The 21198-nt window shown below is 39.4% G+C and overlaps 1 protein-coding gene across 3 annotated transcripts; it reads right to left on the reverse strand.

Moving 5' to 3' along the window:
* Positions 1–5017: 5017 nt before the first annotated feature.
* TFB2M (transcription factor B2, mitochondrial) lies at positions 5018–21085 on the reverse strand. Of its 3 annotated transcripts, XM_027610793.2 has the most exons (8): positions 20636–21085; positions 19718–19806; positions 15057–15210; positions 14600–14748; positions 11662–11751; positions 9424–9486; positions 6253–6425; positions 5018–5423 (listed from the first exon to the last, which is right to left on the reverse strand). In XM_027610793.2, exons 1-8 carry the CDS (start codon positions 20946–20948, stop codon positions 5249–5251), a joined length of 1206 nt encoding a protein of 401 aa, XP_027466594.1. In that variant the 5' UTR covers positions 20949–21085; the 3' UTR covers positions 5018–5248. The 3 variants fall into 3 exon arrangements, with proteins under 3 accessions (XP_027466594.1, XP_027466596.1, XP_027466595.1); XM_027610795.2 differs by lacking the exon at positions 11662–11751; XM_027610794.2 differs by lacking the exon at positions 9424–9486.
* Between the last annotated feature and the right edge of the window lie 113 nt (positions 21086–21198).

The raw sequence follows: 21198 nt of genomic DNA on the forward strand, positions 1-21198 counted from the left end.
CACAGAATATAAAATTAGAACATAAGTATTTCCTGATTTGGGTTTTGGGTACCGAGCCTGGAATTAAGGTTCTTAGTCCCCAAATCTGAAAAGGGTGCCAAGAACTGGGAAGTAGCCCATTCCATGCATAGCATTTTTCTTACGAAGTAGGGCACTTGTTGGCCCTTGTTGGGCCAACTGAACAGAAGCTAAGGAAACTTCAGAATGAGGGTCCCTCACTTTAATAGCTCCATTTGAAGACCCACCCTGCTTTCCTCAATGGACAAAAGAAGGAAGCAGTAACCTCAGGTACTGGGAAGCCAGGGAGTACTGCCCCAGCCTGGAGGCCTGGTCTCACCCTTGGAGGCAGTCTTGAGTGAAGGCCAGCACTACCACCACATCCCCCAGCCCTCAATGATGATCCAGATTTATCTTTGACCCCAGGGAGAAAGCTAAAGGAGCCACTACTTGGGAACCACTATGACCCAGACTTTACTCACTGACCTAGGACCAACCTGGAAGAGGAAGGGGTTGGGGAGTGGGGAAGGAGCAGGTATTTCAAGGACTTGGCTGAACTGGACCTGGGACAGTGTGGAGGGAGATCAAAGCATTGGAACCCCAAGGCTTGCCCTTATGTGAGATGCCACCAGGGCAAGACACTGTAGAGGAAGTTAGAGACATGGAATCACCAATGTAGTTGAGAAGCTGAAAGAAAAAACTATTTATAATAAAAAATTTCAGTCAACCATGTTAGAAGACTGAATTGTTTTTTCATTCTCTATAGAAACTGGTATATAAAATTCTTATAAAAATCTTTATATACTCTTTATAAGATCAAAGAGTATGCAACCATAGATGTAGGGGAGAAGGGTATCAAGGGTCTATCACATATAATTTTTTCCTGGATTTTGTGATGTTTGTGGTATTTATCGGTTTTTAAAATATTGTACTTTGCTGTGATTTCTTTTCTCATTCCAAATACTCACTTTTGTACTTAGAGTCATATTGTTTTGTATCCTTTTTTTAAAAGAGGTCCCCCAATACCCGAAAGAATTGAAAGCAGGGACTACAAGAGATACTTGCATGCCCATGTTCACAGCAGCATTATGCACAGTAGCCAAAATGTAGAAATAATCCAAGTATCAATCAAGAGATGAATAAACAAAATGTGGTATATACACACAATGGAATATTACTTAGCCTTAAAAAGGAATGAAATTCTAATACATTACAATGTGGGTTAACTTTGAAAAAGTGCTAAGTGAAATACTCCAGACTCAAAACGACAAATACCATATGGTTCCACCTATAGAAGGTACCTGGAATAGATAGATCCATAGAGACAAAATGTAGAAGAGCAGTCATCAGGAGCTGGGGGAGGGCAATGGGGAATTAGTGACCAGTGAGTATGAAGTTTCTATCTGGGATAATGAAAAAGTTCTAGAAATATGTAATGGTGATTTTTGCACAACGTGAATGTACTTAATGCCACTGAATTATACACTTCAAATGGCTAAAATGTTAAGTTTTGTGGTATATATATAACCACAATTCTAAAAGGGGGCTTGCTCCCTAAAGTTGTATAAACCTGAGCCCCATAAAATGTGGATCTGTCCCTACCAATAAGCAATTCCAAAGTAACACAGTATAACATCCTATAATGAGAACCACATATTCAGTACCAGAAGGGTTAAGTTTTTTTTACTTAATAAAAGAGATTCATTTAAGTATTGTAAACTGGGCTGTTGCTTTCCAGAACTCTTAAATTATAAATCAGAAGCATCAGGTTCCAGATTTTCTATACAAAGACCACTCAGAAACTGGAAAGATGGCTGACTCTTAATGTCATTTTTTTTATTTTTTAAAGAATTTATTTATTTGAGAGACAGAGACAGTGGGAGAGGGAACACAAGCAGGGGGAGTGGGAGAGGGAGAAGCAGACTCCCGGCCGAGCAGGGAGCCCGATGTGGGGCTTGATACCAGGACCGACCCTGGGATCATGACCTGAGCTGAAGGCAGACGCTTAACGACTGAGCCACCCAGGTGCCCCCACTCTTAATGTTCTTTAAAGTTGCCTGGGAGAGAGGGGTGACTGGCTGGCTCAGTTGATAAGCATCAGCCTTGGCTCAGGTCATGATTCCAGGGTCCTGAGATCGGGCTCCCTGTTCAGAGGGGAGCCTGCTTCTCCCTCTCCCACTCCTCCTGCTTGTGTTCCCTCTCTCACTGTCTTCCTCTGTCAAATAAATAAATAAAATCTTAAAAAAGTTGCCTGGGAGGGAATGGCTATGGTTTAGATGTTATTTTAGAAATTGAAGCTCAGGGGCGCCTGGGTGGCTCAGTCGTTGGGCGTCTGCCTTCGGCTCAGGTCATGGTCCCAGAGTCCTGGGATCGGGCCCCGCATCGGGCTCCCTGCTCCACGGGAGGCCTGCTTCTCCCTCTCCCACTCCCCCTGCTTGTGTTCCCTCTCTCGCTGTGTCTCTGTCAAATAAATAAAATCTTTAAAAAAAAAATACTAAAAGTGTATTTTATAGAGAAGTGGAAGATGTTAAGAGAGCTTCATGGTATATATGGAGTACAGGTTTTCATACCATAAATAATAAGGAAATCATGGGTAGGATCCTGAAACCGTCTTTCTGCAAGTCTTGGAGATTTACTATTTCCAATGAAAATTCTTACTAGGGGCGCCTGGGTGGCTCAGACGATTAAGCGTCTGCCTTCAGCTCAGGTCATGGTCCCAGGGTCCTGGGATCGGGCCCCGCATCGGGCTCCCTGCTCCACGGGAGGCCTGCTTCTCCCTCTCCCACTCCCCCTGCTTGTGTTCCCTCTCTCGCTGTCTCTCTCTGTCAAATAAATAAATAAAATCTTAAAAAAAAAAAAAGCATTAAAAAAAATTCTTACTAAATTTACAATCAGCTTCTTTTACCAGGAACCTAATTGGACTTTAAAATACACAAAAAGCAATGCTTTCCTGCCCTTCTGGTTCCATTACTTTCATATCCTTGCTTCTAATAAGCAGATAAAAACGAAAAAGAGCATAGAAAGTTGTGCCTCAATTTCCCATAATCCGTAATTAAAAATTTAACACACTGTTTTATTACCAAGAAGAAAATTAAGTAGTACCTATAAATTTTTAATATAAAACTACCCAGCAGTTTTAGTAGTAAACCAAATGAACATTTAACCAAGACTTACTGGATTACTTTTTAAAGTCTATTATGTGTCTCATTGGGTAGCTAGGATTCCTCTTTGAAGACTTAGATTGGCACAAATAATATAGTTATAGGGCATGGAATTAAAAAAAAAAACCCTTCCTTCAGGGCGCCTGGGTGGCTCAGTCGGTTAAGCGTCTGCCTTTGGCTCAGGTCATGAGCCCTGGGTCCTGGGATGGAGCCCAGCATGAGCTTAACTGTATGGATAGCTAGTTGACTCTTGCAGTAAAAACTTTTCTTCGGAGATACCAGGCCATGCTTCCAGGATTCCCTCTGAACATTCTGCTAAACTCACCAGGTTTGGGGGATTCAAACAAACCAGATGACCATCCATTATCCTCAGCCAGCCCTAAGGCCTTTTGGCAAAATCTCTGCAAGTGTTTAACCCCAAATTACCTGGTGCTAGGCCTTGCCATGGGAATCACTCCATCTCTGGTAACTTAATATTTGTTTAGTTAAGAAGCTTCAGGAGAAATTCAGGCTGGAGGCATGGGAGTGGAAGGAACAGTGAGAAGACTGAATGGCATGAAGATTTGGCAGATTATATAATGGCATGATAGGAATTACAAGAGATTTGGTTTCCAGCCAGATTGAACTGTAGACCAATGGCAATAGTAGGGAAGTCGGGAAGAACTGGTTTGGCTAAATGTTAACATGCCCTGCAAAAACTTACTAATAATATGCCTTAGGTATTACGAAGTATTATAATAGCAAACAAATCTGAGGAGATTTGCTATGTCTCAGTTAAAATCCAGTTGCTTCTACAATGATCTAAGAAAACATTTTTTTTTAAACATTTTATTTATTTATTTGACAGAGGGAGAGACATCACAAGTAGGCAGGCAGGCAGGCAGAGGCAGAGGGAGAAGCAGGCTCCCCGCCGAGGAGGGAGCCCGATGCAGGGCTCGATCCCAGGACCCTGGGATCATGACCTGAGCTGAAGGCAGACACTTAACCGACTGAGCCACCCAGGCGCCCCCTAAGAAAACATTTTTTTTTTTTTTTGAAGATTTTATTTGACAGAGAGAGACACAGCAAGAGAGGGAACACAAGCAGGGGGAGTGGGAGAGGGAGAAGCAGGCTTCCCACAGAGCAGGGAGCCTGATGCGGGAATCAGGACCCGAGCCAAAGGCAGACGCTTAACGACTGAGCCACCCAGGCGCCCCCTAAGAAGACATTCTTAATTCCATCTAGGTTCATGTAAAGGTCTAACTTCAGATGAACTTTCTTGAAAGAACAAAAATTCAAGCAACTTTTGAATAATACAGATTGAATTACTCACTGAATGCACATTGACTGTACATAACAATTTAAAATGAATAACTTAGGTTCAATTTAGTATTTCATTAGATAGAGACCAACAAATCACAAAATCTTATTACTTAAAGTATTTTAATTTTGAAAAAAGTTTAAACCATATTAAAATTGAAATAATTTCATTGTACAGTACTTGATAATATAATTCAACAATCTGAAAAACTAAAACAAACCATTTAAATCATTTTACTTTACTTTCTAAGCTTAATAATGTACAAACTCTTTTGCCCTCCAGGAGGAAGCAAAAATCAACAGTGAAAATGGAATATTTAAGTTAATACAATGTAAGGTATTTGGCCAAAGGGATTTTTTTTAAGTAAGCTCTACCCCCAACATGGGGCTTAAACTCACAACCCTGAGATCAAGTCACACACTCTACTGACTGAGCCAGCCAGACACGCAGGGCCAAAGGGATTTTTAAAATTAAATTTCATCTGGCAATACCCTACAACTACCAGTATGTCTACAGAAGATAGGAATTTAAAACAAAACAAATGCAATCTGATCAAATCCACAATTAACTAAGTTTTCATTTTATTTTTTGTGAATAAACTAGCAGCCATGGTTTTATCCAGTTTACTAAAGGTATCACCTTCAGAAGAAGTTACCTGCCCCAGCTGCAAAACAAGAACAGTTATCTTCTGTTGAAAGGCTGGAAGCTTTTCAAACTTAGTTCTCTTCCATTTGTGTCATAATTTCCAAATAAATCAATGGCTCCAGCTAATGTGGGCCAGTCAAGTTCCCTACATGATCATCTCTTCCATGCAATCATCAAATAGCCACCTACAGGATTCTTTGGAACACTCTATAGTTTCAAAAAGCTGTTTAAAGTCTTGAGGGTAAAGATCTGTTATTTTCATGTCTCCATGTTTCTCTATTTGCTTCAATATAGCTGTTGCATTAACTGGACTCAATAACCTACAAAAGAAACACAAAGTAAATCTGCTTAATTCCTTTTATAACTGCAGTAAATATTGGTAGAGATGGCTTCTATGCCCAATTTAAAATGCTTAACTTATGGATATATAATTAATCTTATTTGGTTTTAGAGTTTGCATATAATGTATAGCTTTTACTATCATTTCTGAAGTTTCAGCTGTTCATTCAACAGCTCATTCAGAGTTTCACCCATTCTGACAGGACTCTGAATGACCATGGGCTGCTGATTCCAAGAGGTCATGCATAACTTACAGAACTGTACCCATCATCCTCATGGAAAAGTTATGTAGATACCAAGGATGCAGTAACAGCTATAATTTTTATAAAGCTTTAGGTAAAAACTTAAAATCTGGTCCAGGACAGGAGGACTAGGGTGGTAGAATAATCCATGCCTCCTTGGGCTAGGAAATAAAACCACAGGGGATAAACAGTGAGAAAAGGTAGGTGGTGGGTTTGCCACCACTGATGCTGCTCCCATCCCGGTCACTGGCAAGCAGCTAGTTCTCCACGTAAGTCAATCCTGGACATATACTCTGACAAAGAGGAACTACTGGTGGGCTTCCCTAGTTGTTTTTTTCAAATGAAAAAAAAAATTAAGCTCAGGAGACTATGTGGAAAATTGAATTTTATTTTTCTCAAAATGTGCACTGGGGAAGGAAGTGTTGTGAAGAAAGAGATGAGTGAAAACATGGTACCTAACTCTTGTTAATCAAGATATACAAGATCCAGAAAATGGACCGCTAACATAAAAGCATAATTCTCACATTAAATTGCCACTTTTATACTTGCTTTTATTCTTCTTACTTACTGTAAATGGTCCATTAGCTTGAAATGACGCTTCATAAAACACTGCTTTAACATGTGAAAAAATACATCATAGTTAACAGATGTTAAATTTTCTGTAAATAAATTCGGAAGAGGAGTCAGTTGAATTAAACACATGTTTTGTCCTACTTGTTTATTTATTTGTTCTAATGGTTTCTGGAGAGAGAAAAAGAATAAATTGTGTTAGTCATAAAATGCTGCCAGAGCAAGACAGAGTTTGCTTACTCATTCAAGCTAGCTCTTGGAAGGGCAAGCACCACACATCCCGTGGGGTCCTGTACGTTCTTGCTGGGTGTGCCAAGAACGCAAGGCCCTAACCACTCTTTACCTGGGCAGTTCCTCAGGGTTGTCTGCAGCAAGCCACCTGCCTTGAGGGATGAGATAATGGCTCTCTCCAGGACAAAGAGGAGCTCGCTTCGTGTTTGTTATTAAAGGAGTGGATTACCCCAGCTCTATGTTTCTAAGCTGCAGTGCAAGCCCCAACATATACACCGTCAACTGAGGAACATCACATTACCCTATGGGACGTGGGGGCAGATAAAATCCTTCTTCTGACCCAGGAGTCTATCTTTGGGCAGTATCCATGAAAGAGTAACAGCTTATTAACTTTGAAGCAGGGTAAAATCAAATCCTAAACAGGACACTAACATGTACTAAGTTTCTTCTATATTTGAGACACAACACCAGATCCTAAGGATAAAAAAGCATTATTGACTTATAATTTTCCCTTGGATATTTAAAAAAATATGGGGTTACAAACTATGGTCCACAGCCTGCTTGTTTTTGTATAGTCTGGATCTAAAAATGGTTTTTACCTTTGTAAAGGACTGTTTAAAAAATAAAGAAAGCAAGCAAAAACAAAGACTAGGAGAGACTATTATGCGGTCTGCAAAGCATAAAACACGTGCTGCTTGGCCCTTTACTGAAAAAGTTGGCCAATCCACTCTAGTACACAATATTCGGATTTTTTTTTAAAGTACATGCCTTAATGTAAGGTTAAGATTTTTTTCCTCTGAAATTTTCCCTTGGGAAGCACAGAGGCCTTATGTTTAAGTCCTTTGGAAATCTCATATATTAGGTAGTGATCCCTTATTTACTTATCTAACTATATATACACACATATACACATATATGTACATACACAAAAATATACACTTTTGAGTATATATACTCTTTGTGGAAGACCTATGGCCTGAGAAAGAAACTTTCAATCAATTCTAGTTTCTAGTTTTGGATGCCTGCAGTTGAAGGAATTAGTCAAAAAAAAAGGAGGCAATGAAATTCAAAAAACATCTAGTAATTATTTTTTTTTAAAGATTTTATGTGAGAGAGAGAGAATGAGAGACAGAGAGCACAAGAGGGAAGAGGGTCAGAGGGAGAAGCAGACTCCCCGCTGAGCAGGGAGCCCGATATGGGATTCAATCCCAGGACTCCAGGATCATGACCTGAGCCGAAGGCAGTCGCTTAGCCAACTGAGCCACCCAGGCGCCCCTAGTAATTATTAATTAGAGCGGGAGATAACCTCATAACTCAAAGTGTTATATATTGTTGTTAATAAGACTTTTGAAAGTGACTTTAAAAAAGGAAGCTGGTAGGGGGTACCTGGCTGGCTCAGTTGGTAGAGCATGCAATTCTTCCAGGTTGTAAGTTCAAGCCCCAGGTTGGGTAACCCTGGTTACTTAAAAATAAATTAAAAACAAAAAAGGAAACTGGTAGATAGTTTTGTAGTTACAGATACAGACTTACTTGATAAATAGGGAAGAAAAAACTTTCCTGCTGTTACTGGATGGCTATTTGTAGCTTAGAAAAAAAGTTCCAGTGATAAAAATATGGCTTCCAAAAAGAGGAAAATATCAAACAACTTGGATGGAAATCAGAATAATGTGCTCTAAAAAACTGTCAAATGTCTCAATGTGCCTCTGTAGCAATTACAGACATGCTAATATCAGAGATACAGGTGGAATATTTGAATACAATTCTCTCATGAAACATGACATCTGGTTATCTCCTTTTCATCCCTAAAGTTTATATATTTAAGTTGGCCAAAGAAACATTTTTTAGCTTTTGCTCATTTGAAAAAATGATAGTGTCTTATATACAGGACTATTCACTTTGGGGACATTTGGGTAAGTTCCCAATGGTCTCAAGATAAAATAAATTAATCTGATTCTATTTTGTGAGGCTACAAAAATATGCTTATGAAGAGTGATACAGAGCTAAAATCTCAATCATCACAATGATGATTGAAGAAAAGTCAGGCCGTTTCTAAATTGATCATTTTCTTTTTTTCTTTTAGTGGCAAGAGTGAGAAAAAACCCAAAGTAAGTAGGTAAATGGGACCTTCAGGCTGAACTGATCCACATCATTAGCATTTCATCCTGAAGTCAAACTTTGGATTGTTTTTAAAAATTCAGCTACTTTTTTCCAATTTTGCCACAAGTCCCCCTAATATAAAGTAAATGGAAGATCACTTTATAACATCATCACTTTGGTTCTATAAAAACGGGAAAAAACAAACAAAAGCCCCACCCTCTGGGTAAGAAGTAAGACATACCTGTTGATGAACTCAATCATTATAAATAGTAACACAACAGATTTCCGACTTTTAAAGATTTTTTTTTTAACGATTTTATTTATTTGAGAGAGCGAGAATAAGAGAGAGAGAGCACATGAGAGGGGGGAGGGTCAGCGGGAGAAGCAGACTCCCTGCTGAGCAGGGAGCCCAACGTGGGACTCGATCCCGGGACTCCAGGATCATGACCTGAGCCAAAGGCAGTCACGTAACCAACTGAGCCACCCAGCCGCCCCAGTTTCCGACTTTTAAAATCGTGTCTTTAGTTTATCAAATTAGATGAACACTAAGATGACTGTATTTTCCAAATTTGGGATGTTTCTTCATTGCAAGAGATAGAGATGGAAGTCAAATTCTGTTTAAGCCTATTACTACACTAACTAATATCCACCGTATAATCAGCTGAAAATTACAACTCTCTTCCAAAATAATTTTAATTTATTAAAAGCAGTAAGATATGTTTAAAGAACATTTCCAAATATTCCAAAATTAAACATTTAAATAAATACAGAATTCCAGATAATCTTAAAGAAAACAGGCTGTTCCATTTGGAAAGAAAAAGAGAAGGGCATTCATTCTGACCTTATTCTTCAGCTTTTCCTGTCTCCCACTTTGGCCGTATACACCAAATGAGGACCAAGGCTCCTTGAGGGAAGGTAAACAAAACCAGAAACATTTCTTTTAGTTCTCTTTAGTCAAAGTGCCCCAAATTATTACTGCCTTTAAATAACAGAATGAATTAAATCCAAGTCACCATTCTAATTGGACTTAAGAAAAACATGGGATAGTTAAATCATAAACTTCCCTCTTTCACCTTGTTTTTTTTTTAAAGAGGAGAATCAAAGGTCTATCCTGACATTGCTAATTCTCTTACTTATTTAGATAGAGTATCATCCTTAATATAATTAATGCAAATAGGTCCTTAAGCTGGTTTAACAGCTAAGATTTCCATATTAAGTCACAGTCAGGTTAGGGCCCATCAGATCAACACTGACATTAATGAATGGCAAAAGTCAACACAAGGCCTTTGAAAATAAATACTGCAGAACAAAAAAAGAGAAGACTCTTCAGAAAGCTAAAGTGCCCGGGAGGCCTTTATGAAGAAACTAGCTGACAGCCATGAGGAGAGGAGGCCCAGATAAAAAGCCAACAGAATGCGAGATCACTGAGGTAAGAAAGGACTTAGGGACACCAAGAACTGCAATACCAATGTCAGCGTCAGTGCTGTGAACACCAATGTGAAAAGATTTCTGGGAATACAGAAAAACAATAAAAGCATGACAGATACTACACTAAAGACAAGGAACGGAGAGCCAGTCTAAGAACCTCATGCATTGGAGGAAAAAAACACAGAACTGGAACAAAAGCTAAAATCAAATGGGTAACGTTCTAACAACTAAGTATGCACACTGAGGGGCTTAATGTGCTCCTGGACAACAACACTGAAGGGACTACATGGAGATACACACGGCCCATTTAAAAAAGAACAAGGGTCCATCACATACGTAAACATACATCCAACAAAAAAGAGAAAGGCCAAATTACTGTATGAAAGAAATAGTGTTTACCAGTTTTTCCTTCACTTTGGCCCTTTGCTATGAATACAGTGGCCACTAGTCATATGTGGCTATTGACACCTGAAATGTATCTAGTCTGAACCGAGATGTGTTGTTAAGTGTAAAATACACACTGGACTTCAAAGGCCCTGTATGTAAAAAAATAATCCAAATTATGTAATAACTAACTGTAAAATACTGATTACATACTGACGTGATAATATTTTTGAGTCGAGGTTAAATAAAATATATTAACATTAGTTTTACCTGTTTTTTACTTTTTTGTAAGTGTTGCTACTAAATGTAGTGTTACATGTAAAACTACATGTGTGGCTCACATTGTATTTCTATTAGATGACTCTAATCTTGCCTAAGGAAATGAACTAGAAAGGGGAATGCTCTATAGTGAGGTTTTAACTGACCATTAAATACAAGAAAAATGTCTAGTGATGAGAGAAAAAAACATCACTATCAGCTATTAAGTGAAAAAAATAAGATACAAAAAAATATAATCTCTACTATTTAAAGGAAAAAGCACAAAATACTGGAAAAATAAAAGACTACAAATAGGTCACAAATGTTGATAGTGACCTCTGGGTGGTGGAACTGTAGTGATGGGAGTTTTTAAAATTCTTTTCTTTTTTCTTTTTTTTAAAGACTTTATTTATTTATTTGACAAAGAGATAGCACAAGTAGGCAGAGAGGCAGGCAGAGGGAGAGGAAGAAGCAGGCTCCCCGCCGAGCAGGGAGCCCGATGCAGGACTCGATCCCAGGACCCTGGGACCATGACCTGAGCTGAAGGCAGCCGCTTAATGACTGAGCCACCCAGGTGCCCCTTTTCTTTTTTCTTTCTTATGTCTCACATTTTTATAATGAGTATACATTATTTTTATAATCAGAGAAAAATATAAACATTTGTGACAAAAACATAAGCACAAAGTTACCTTGCTCTATTATCTTCAACAGCTGGGAAAAATAATAAATTAAATTTTCATTTTTCTCCATTTACTGGTCACAAAAATGTAGCCTCTTTAAAAACAATGAAGTTCAGACGCTGGCGGGACAGGGTAACTGGTGATGGGCATGAAGGAGGACGTGTAATGAGCACTGGGTGTTTCATACAACCGATGAATCACTGAACTCTACCTCTGCCACTAATAATACACTATAACTTAATTAACTGAATTTAAATAAAATTTTAAAAAATAAATAATAAAAAAATAAAAATGAAGTTCTCTGTTGCAATTAGAACGATTTTACTCACCACATGCAGAAGCTTAATCTTACAAGCTACTTGCCAGAGCACACTTAACGCTTGATACAAGTGTGGATTTTTGGGACTTGCCACCAGTTTCTAGTAAAAGGAAAATAAAAGTTATATGTTTATATAACTATAAACAATTGAAATAAAGTTCTGAATCTTAAAAGTAATATCTTAATAGTATTTAGAAATTAAAAAAAAATTAGAATCGCAAAATCTTATCCGTAATCATTTCAAAGAAGAGAAATCTTTTTAAACTTTCATATTGAAATATATTGTCCTGTACACTTAAAACATAATATATGTGAGATTGATTTCCTTTAGCCAAAACCCTATTAGGGCAAAATCTCATTAAAGAAAAAAATGAAACAAAAATGTATAATTACTGGGGCGCCTGGGTGGCTCAGTTGGTTGAGCCACTGCCTTCGGCTCAGGTCATGGTCCTGGAGTCCCGGGATCGGGTCCCACATCGGGCTCCCTGCTTGGCGGGGAGTCTGCTTCTCCCTCTGACCCTCTTCCCTCTCGTGCTCTCTATCTCTCATTCTCTCTCTCTCAAATAAATAAAATCTTTTAAAAAAAATGTATAATTACTTTGGAGAAGGACAAGTGTGTGTTAGAAGTATGTGTCAGGTGGACTAATAAATTTTGAGTCAAGAATTGTTCAGGCTGACACTTGAAGGATGAGCAGTTTCCTCAGTGAATGAGAGCACTACGCAAAGGAAACCACACATGAAAAGGTCCATGGTAAAAGAAGCACTAGAACATTTCCCCAGTAGCAAGAAAAAACCTGACGAAGCATTTCCTGTTTCTCTTCTTTCACCCTTTCATGATATAATGTATGTACAGCCTCAAGGTTCTGAGTCCCTACGCTTTCCATGGATAGCCACTATGTCTGTACTGAGTCTTGGTGAGTAAACCACGCTTTCATTTCTTGCTCCACTATGCTAACCCATAACTCTTACATACAAGTAAGCATCTCGTGTTACAATGGATTAGAAGATTAATAATGTGAAGCATTCTGAGCAGAAAAGAAACATCACTCTCAAGACACTATAAAGAACTAAAATGTCAGAGAGTAGAGTCTAAAAACCCCAAATATTCCTATTAGAACTAATACATGAATTCAGCAAAGTTGAAGGATATAAAAATCAACACACAAAAGTCAATCACATTTCTATATACTAATAATGAATAATCTGAAAAGCAAAATTAAGGAAACAACTCCATTTAAAATAGCATCCAAAAGAGTAAAATACTTAGGAATCAATTTAACCAAGGAGGAGAAAGACTTGTACACTGAAAACTACAAAACACTGACGAAAAATTAAAAACAAATGGAAAAAACAACCAGCGTTCACAGATTGGAAGACTGACCAATGTTAAGATGTCAATATTACCCAAAGTGATCTACAGAGTCAACACAATCCATACCAAAATCCCAACGATGTTTTGTCACAGAACTAGAAAAACCCATCCTAAAATTCATATGGAATTGCAAGAGACACTGAATAGCCTAATAATAAAAGAGAGAGCCCAGAAACAGATCCTCATGTGTATGACAAAATGATGTTGGAGAGAACATGGAGAAATTGGAACTCTTGTGCATTGCTGGTGGGAATATAAAATGGTACAGACACTACGGAAAACAGTAGGGTGGGTCCTTGAAAAAAATTAAAAATAGTATTGGGGTGCCTGGGTGGCTTATGGGGTTAAGCATCTACTTTCAGCTCAGGTCATGATTTCAGGGTCCTGTGACTGAGCCCCAAGTTGGGCTCCCTCTCAGCAGGGTTCTGCTTCTCCCTCTTGCTCTGTGCTCCCTCTCTCTCAAATAAATAATTTTTTTTAACTTTAAAATTTAAAAGATTCGCTCTCCCCCTTGCTCCCTGCTTGTGCTCTCTCTCTCTCTCTCTCTCCCCCTTTCTCAAATAAATAAATAAAATCTTAAAAAAAAATAGTATTGCCATATGATCCAGCAATTCCACTTCTGGGTATACAGCCAAAGGTACTAAAAGCCGGACTGGAAAAGATATTTGCACACCAAAGCTCACGGCAGCATCATTCACAGCAATGAAAAGTGGAAGCAACTCAAATGTCTGTTGATAGATGAATGGATAAAGAAAAGGTGGTGGGGGTATATATCTATGTGTTTGTGTATAAAATATATACATATATATATGCATACAATGTATATTTTTCAGCCTTAAAAGAAAATGGAATTCTGACACATGCTACGATTTGGATGAACCATAAAGGTATTATGCTAAGTGAACTCAGTCAAACACAAAGTGCAATATTCTATGATTCCACCTATGATGAAGTACTTAGAATAGTCAAATTCACTGAGACAGAAAGTAGGACAATGTTTACCAGAGGCTCAGGGGAAGGGGAAGATGGGAAGTAATGCTTACTTCGTATGGAATGATAAAAATGTGCTGAGAAGAGATAGATGGTGGTTAACAGTTGTACCACAATGTGAATATACTTAATGCCACTGAACTGAACACTGAGAAACAGTTAAAATGGTAAATATGTCACATGGATATTTATTTTTTAAAGTTTTTTATTTATTTGTCAGAGAGAGAGAGAGAGAGAGCACAAGCAGGGGGGGCAGTAGAGGGAGAGCGAGAAGCAGGTTCCTCACTGAGCAAGGAGCCCAATGTGGGACCCGATCCCAGGACCCTGGGATCATGACCTGAGCCGAAGGCAGACACTTAACGACTGAGCCACCCAGGCGTCCCTGTCACATGGATATTTAACCACAAAAAAAAAAAACCTTAAAAAAAAATTGAATCTAAAGATTACTCTACAGAAATTTAAAAACCATCTTAATACCCTCAATGTCATGAGCTCAAATTAAAGTCAAACAGATTAAGACCATGCAGAGAAAGATCACAAAACTCTTGCAAAACAAACACTAATCAGGTACCTGTTAATAACCTACCTCGTATTCCCTTTCAGTAATAAACATATTTAGTTCCACTCGCCCATAACTATATACGGAAGTAGAAGAATATAGGTCATATAAAAGCTTCCAAAGTATCTTTTTCTCATTTTTTGCTGGGAAGATTCCAACTACTCTTAATGGGGTATCTGTTAGGAATACAAGCAAAAATATTCGAATAAGTTGTTAAAATTTTTTCCTAAGATCATATTTTATTGAGTCAAACTAAGTTAACAACCTGCATTAAGTCAATTAAAACGAAGCCTTGGCATCTTTCCTCGAAGGGCGCTTGGCCTCCGTGGAGCTGCTCGGATTCTGTCTATGTGAGGAGAAAGCCACAGTCCCGCCCACAAACTCTCATCTAGACAGGATGCGGATCTCTTCAGCAGACAAGGTGTCCTGCTAGAGAAAGCTGGCAAATCAGAAGCTATTTGCTGCAGTGAATGACAAAAATTACCTTCTGACCAAGGAACCGCTTCTATTCCCAGATGCCGAAAAAGCGTTTCTGAAATCATAATGGGAGGTTTTACTATTCCAAAATTTCTAGGATCCATTTTAAAGAAGTCACAGTAGACCACTTCTAGTTTTCCATTCACCTTTTTGCGCAGGGACTGAAGAGAGACAGAGATAACATGTTAAAACTGTCAGTGTTAGGGAGACTTTGTACCCAAAGATCTACTTCAAAAAATTTACCTAAAATTTAAGTTAAGAGTAATTAATGCCTGAAAAGCAATGAAACTACAGTATTACTAAGAAAAAGCCCCCAAACCAAAAAACCTTCAACAAATTCTCACTTATCCATTCACTTTCTCTACTTTAACTCAATGGTTTCAGCTGTTCAAAGTGTCCTCACACTATCTGACTGCTTAGTGGCGGCCGCCTGGAGACCGCACCTGGGCCCGGGTACAGAGCGGCAACTGTCTGCTGGTCATGGCCAGATGCTTCAGAGAAAAACGATAAAAATATTAAAGGGAAAGGCAGACAGTCCTGTTCTTACTAGAAGAGTCTAATTAGCCCTTCACCAAATGAACTTGGCTACAGTTATCGTGTACGTCACTTTCTATTTTCCCCTTGATTTTTCATTTACATTTTCTAAAGACAGAAGCAACTACGGAAGGAAAGCTCCTTGTCTGCCAGAAGAGGTCCGATATACTTCCGTCTTTTCACTGCCCTGATGTGCTGGCTCTGTTGTAGCACGGGACACCTTAGCAGTGAGAGGAAGGCGTAGCTACAGACTCCATAAACTTCATTAGAAGTTACAAAAAAAAAACCAAACAGAAGAGGTCAAGGGACTTGATATACATTTTGAGATTCTCACGCACAGAAAATTCTATTGGTATATATCAAGGTTTCAAGAATTTGCAATTTAAAGTTACAAAATAAAAACCCTAATTTTTCATAAGTTTTTATTTCAACCTATAAATATTATTTTATTTATAAATCTAGTAAATTCTAATGATCATTTTCGTGGGGACCCTTGAAAAAGACTAGGGAAGGAATAGACTAGGGTAGAAATCATACACTTTTGGTCCTGTTAAGTTTGAGATGTCTATTAGGTGAACCACGTGGAGACACCAGGTAGGAAGTTGTAGACCTGAATAGGGAGGTCAGTGGAGCGGTCCAGGCCAAAGATATAAATTGGTGAGAATTTTGCTTGTTGAAGGTTATTAAAGCCAGGGGTACGGATGAGACCCCCTAGGGAGAAGCACAGAAGACTAGGCCTGAGGATGGAGTAACTCCAGTCTCACAAAAAGCTGAGAATAAGCCAAATATGTAAAGAAGAAAATCAGACTGTGGTGTTATGACAGAGAAAAAGAACACTTATTTGATGCTTATCTTAAAAACCAATTATCTTGAAATTCTTACAAAGTGTTCTGTATGTATAGCAATAAAATAACCTCAGAAGTTACTCAAGAGTTATATTTTAATCTTTGTAACTAAGAAAAACTATTAAATTTTGGTTTGATAGGAATGTATACATTAAGATTTGGTTCCACTAGTATTTTGAAAGTACGTTTTTGTTTTTGCATCTGTCACGTACCATGCAATAATGGTAATAATGATACAACAGCCAGAACTCCAGAATAATTTAGTTCTACAATAATAGTGAAATCACATTTAAAAACTTGATTTCATTTAGGATTCAAAAACAGGAAGCACATTTCATCGTATTTAAATTGCAACAAGAGGGGCACCTGGGTGGCACAGTTGGTTAAGCAACCAACTCTTGATTATGGCTCAGGTCATGATCTCAGGGTCATCAGATTGAGCCCCACATTGGGCTCCACGCTCAGCAGGGAGTCTGCTTGTGATTCTCTCTCTCCTTCTGCCCCTCCCCCACCACCCTTGCTCTCTCTCTAAAATAAATAAAATCCTTAAAATAAAAACAAATTGCAACAAGATCCTTTACAAGTGGGGCATTAATGTCTCTATTTTACATATGAGAAAAGTCAAACATTAAATTAATTGCCCAAGGGTCTTAAAGGTAGTGATAGCTAGGGCTGACATTCAGCGTGACTTGAAAAGACTTCTATCTCTGCTGAAATACCACACCACTTGCCACAAAAGCTGAGAGCTCTTCAACTGAACATGTATAGCTCTTTCTGCAACAGTAGTTCTCATTTTCAAAAGGAATATATCATGATTTATTATTATAGAACACAATTTAAAAACTGTACCTCTAGCACATCCAGATAGGCAAACTAACTGTTCCTGCTTGAAACACTGTTAATGTGGAGTCCCAGGAATTTTATTTGAGAGGGTGGGAGTTCTAACGTTAGACAAAAATTCTGAGTCAAGCATCATCCTTGAAAATCTTTTCAGTTTTTAGGAGCAAACTCTGGGTGGCTAGAAGCATTGTCTGCTGAGAGTACCACTTTAAAGCTGTGGTTTAGGGCCACCGTAAAACTTCTAATTATTTTCTTTCTTTTTTTTTTTTAAGATTTATTTAGAGAGAGAGAGTGCGTGTGCAAACATGCACACAAGCAGGGGGGGGGGGCAAATGGAGAGAGAGAATCTTCAAGCCGACTCCCTGATGAGCGAGGAGCCCTACTCAGGGCTTGATCCCATGACCCTGAGATCATGATCTGAGCCGAAACCAAGAGTTGGACACTTAACTGACTGAGCCACCCAGGTGCCCACAAAACTTCTATTTAAATGGTTACTTCTCTTTTATTCTGGCAAATAGATGAATTCACATAAAATCTTATTTGAATGGCTTTCCCCTCTGTCATAATGATGATTAATAAGAGTAAATACCTACTGAGGGCTGAGCTCAAGTTAGTGCTGAGGGGAGTGGGGATGGGGAGTTAGAACTGGAACACAAACTTAGTTCTAACCAAAGATTGGATTTGATCAGAGATGGATTTTGTGTTTACACTGTAGTGTCAGAAACATTTACGATGAATATTCCTATATTTCTTACAGGAAAGTTCTGCGTGTCGTGAACTTTCTAGCCCCTAACACTCCATTTTTCATGGAATCATGGATTTCAAATTATCATGTATCTTGATCTTACAAAAAAGCAACTACTGTGTTATTGGATAAGAAACTCAATAGATATTTTAATGTTTTCAATTGTTTTGTGAACATGCAGATTAACCTTCAAAAGTAGGCCTTGGGGCACTTGCGTGGCTTAGTCAGTTGAGTGTCCAACTCTTGATTTCAGCTCAGGTCATGATCTCAGAGTCCTGAGATCGAGCCCTGGGTCAGGCTACAAGCTAGGCGTGGAGCCTGGTGAAGATGCTCTTTCTCTCCTCCTCCCTCTCAAAAAAAAAAAAAAGTAATCCTTTTTTTAAAAGATCAAAATAAAAGCTATCTTGTTTCCAATTCCTACGGTGAAACTGAAATTAGATGGTTATGGTGACTAAATCACACTCCATGATCTTTCAACAATTTTGTGTTCTTTTCTCTTCATGTTTTTTGGGATTCCAGCAGATTCAGCATCAATTAAATAACCTGGCTAAAACCTTCAATTCTCGGGGCGCCTGGGTGGCTCAGGCGGTTAAGCACCTGCCTTAGGCTCAGGCCATGACCTCAGGGTCCTGGGATTGAGTCGTGCATCCGGGTCCCTGCTGGGCTCTGCTTCTCTCTCTCCCTGTTTGTGCTCTCTCTCTCAAATGAATAAAATCTTAAAAAGCAAAACAAAAAAAACCCTTGAATTCTTTTCAAAGCTGTCAGTTGTAGGATAACCACCACCTAACATGCATAGTTTTATTTAAAAAATAAACAACTGGATTTAGTGGACATTTTTGTAATTTTTTGTTGTCCTGCACTTTTTTTTTTAAAGATTTTATTTATTTATTTGACAGAGACAGACACAGTGAGAGAGGGAACATGAGCAGGGAGAGTGGGAGAGGGAGAAGCAGGCTTCCCGTGGAGCGGAGAGCCCGATGCAGGGCTCGATCCCAGGATCCTGGGATCATGACCTGAGCCGAAGGCAGACGCTTAACAACTGAGCCACCCAGGCGTCCCTGTTGTCCTGCACTTTTAAATAATACCATTATACATGGTTTCAGGAATTTGGCTCAGAGAAGTATAAATTTCCTAAACTGAATCTAGAGACTCAGAAGGGAGGGGAAAGAGAAGGAAAGAGGCTGGCGGTGAGACAAGGAATTTCCACTTCACTGTTACATAAACCTGTCTGCCAGACAAGCAGCAGAATTCACTGAAAAACCCATTTGGATAATGCTTTCACTACCTGCAATTGTATCTGACTATACCAAACCTATCTTGCCTCTGAAACCCCAAATCCAGAGTTAACATAGTCCTGTTAACCTAGATTCTAAGTTCACAGAAAGCAGAGGCACAGGATACCCTACTAGAGATAAGGAAACAAGCCTCGAGATGCCAGTTACACACGGTTCAAAGTCACCCAACTAGTCTGCAGCAGAGCTAGAATCAGAGAATAAGTCTGAGAACTCCAGTCTTTCAGTCATTCAACAAGCATTGATACCTCCTATGCTCTAGTCATGGGGGATAACAATATATTGTTATTGTAACAGCAAGCAAGGCCCTCCAAAGTGATTCTGTATAAATTGTGTACTTCAATTTCACTTCCCTAAAGACTCAAAGATAGCTCTCTGAACAATAAATTAGTTTCAGAAACTAAAAGTATACCTCCAAATGTGGAAGAAAAGTTCTGTTACTTTCAAGGGCAATCACTTTGGCCTTGCTTTCAAGTAATGCTTGAGTCAGGATTCCAGGACCTAGTGTTAACAGAAGGAAAAGTTTATTTGCAAAACAACTTCTCTCAATATCGACTAGAGTAGATGTTTCACATTTATTATCTAATTTTGATCCTCACAACATCCCCAAGGTAGATTACAGTCCTCATTTACACATAGGAAAACTGGGAATTGGATAAAATCATTTGACTCCAATATCACAACTGGTAAGTGGTGCTGCTTGGCTTTGAATCCATTCAAAGCCAAAGCCTGAGCTCTTGATCATAATGTTTTACTATGTCTCAGGAAAAACAAAGTTGCCTTTAGCATTCCACTTATTCATGGACTACCCAAATACTTTAACCAGGAAAAGATACTGTCAAACCCAAACAGAACTGACTCATGACAGGCAGTGCTCCTTTAAAAAAGTATTTTTTCAGGGGCACCTGGATGGCTCACTCGGTGGAGCATGCGACTCTTGATCTCCGGGTCGTAAGTTCAAGCCCCGCGTTGGATACAGAGCTTAATTAAAAAATTAAAAAAAATCTTTACCAAAAAAAAAAAGTATTTTTCAGAAAGTCTATAAGTCTTATGTTCTAGGTATCCTGCTATGGTCTCTAGAAGGCATATGTAAAAGATAAAAGGTTTTTTTTGGCGGGGGGGAGCTTGCAAGTATTTTGAGGAGAAAGTAAAATCTAGGAGCATGTTTTATCAAATGCTGTATGACGTGCAAACTGCTAAAGGTCATGATTGAGACCGACCATCCAAGTTGCTTCTTGGGGCCATGTCTTAAACGGCCCCCCAGGGGCGGTCGAGGGAAGTCCGCACGAGCGATGAACGTCCAAGGAAAGGCAGTCCCCGGCGGACTCACCTGGATTGCACTCCAGGAAGAGCTGATCAGGGTTTTTCCGTTCTTTCTTCAGAATCTGCACCAAGGTCGTGGCCAGTTTCGGACTGGTTACGTAACTCTTGGGCTCTGAGCGGTACTTGGGCAACCAAGAGGGCGAGTCTCTGAAACCCTGACTAGGCACCAGCTGCAGGTGGAGATCAGACAAACCTCGGCGGTGCCCGGCGCGGACGCCCCTCCACCTCGCCGCTCCCGAACCCAATACGCAAAAGCGACCAGCGCCGGCAAAGGCTGAGAGCGCTAGCCGCGGCGGGAGCCCCGCCACCGGGACCGACATCTTCAGCTTCTAAGGTCTGTCCCAGCGTCGCCGGAGAGCGTCAGCGAGCTCCGTACAGAGAACTCCACGTGTAACATCCTCCTACCAGCCGACTAGGCCGGGTAGTACTAAACACCAAACTGCGCATGCGAACGGTCTCTTCTTCTTGCCATTTCCCTCACTTCCGTTTCCGTCCGGGGGAGCCGCCCGGGGACTGTGAGTGGACGGACGAGGAGAGAGACGGACCATCCGGGTTGCGTCTGGACTGGTA

This window comes from Zalophus californianus, chromosome 10 (assembly GCF_009762305.2).
Source record: "Zalophus californianus isolate mZalCal1 chromosome 10, mZalCal1.pri.v2, whole genome shotgun sequence".
NCBI classification, from domain to species: domain Eukaryota; kingdom Metazoa; phylum Chordata; class Mammalia; order Carnivora; family Otariidae; genus Zalophus; species Zalophus californianus.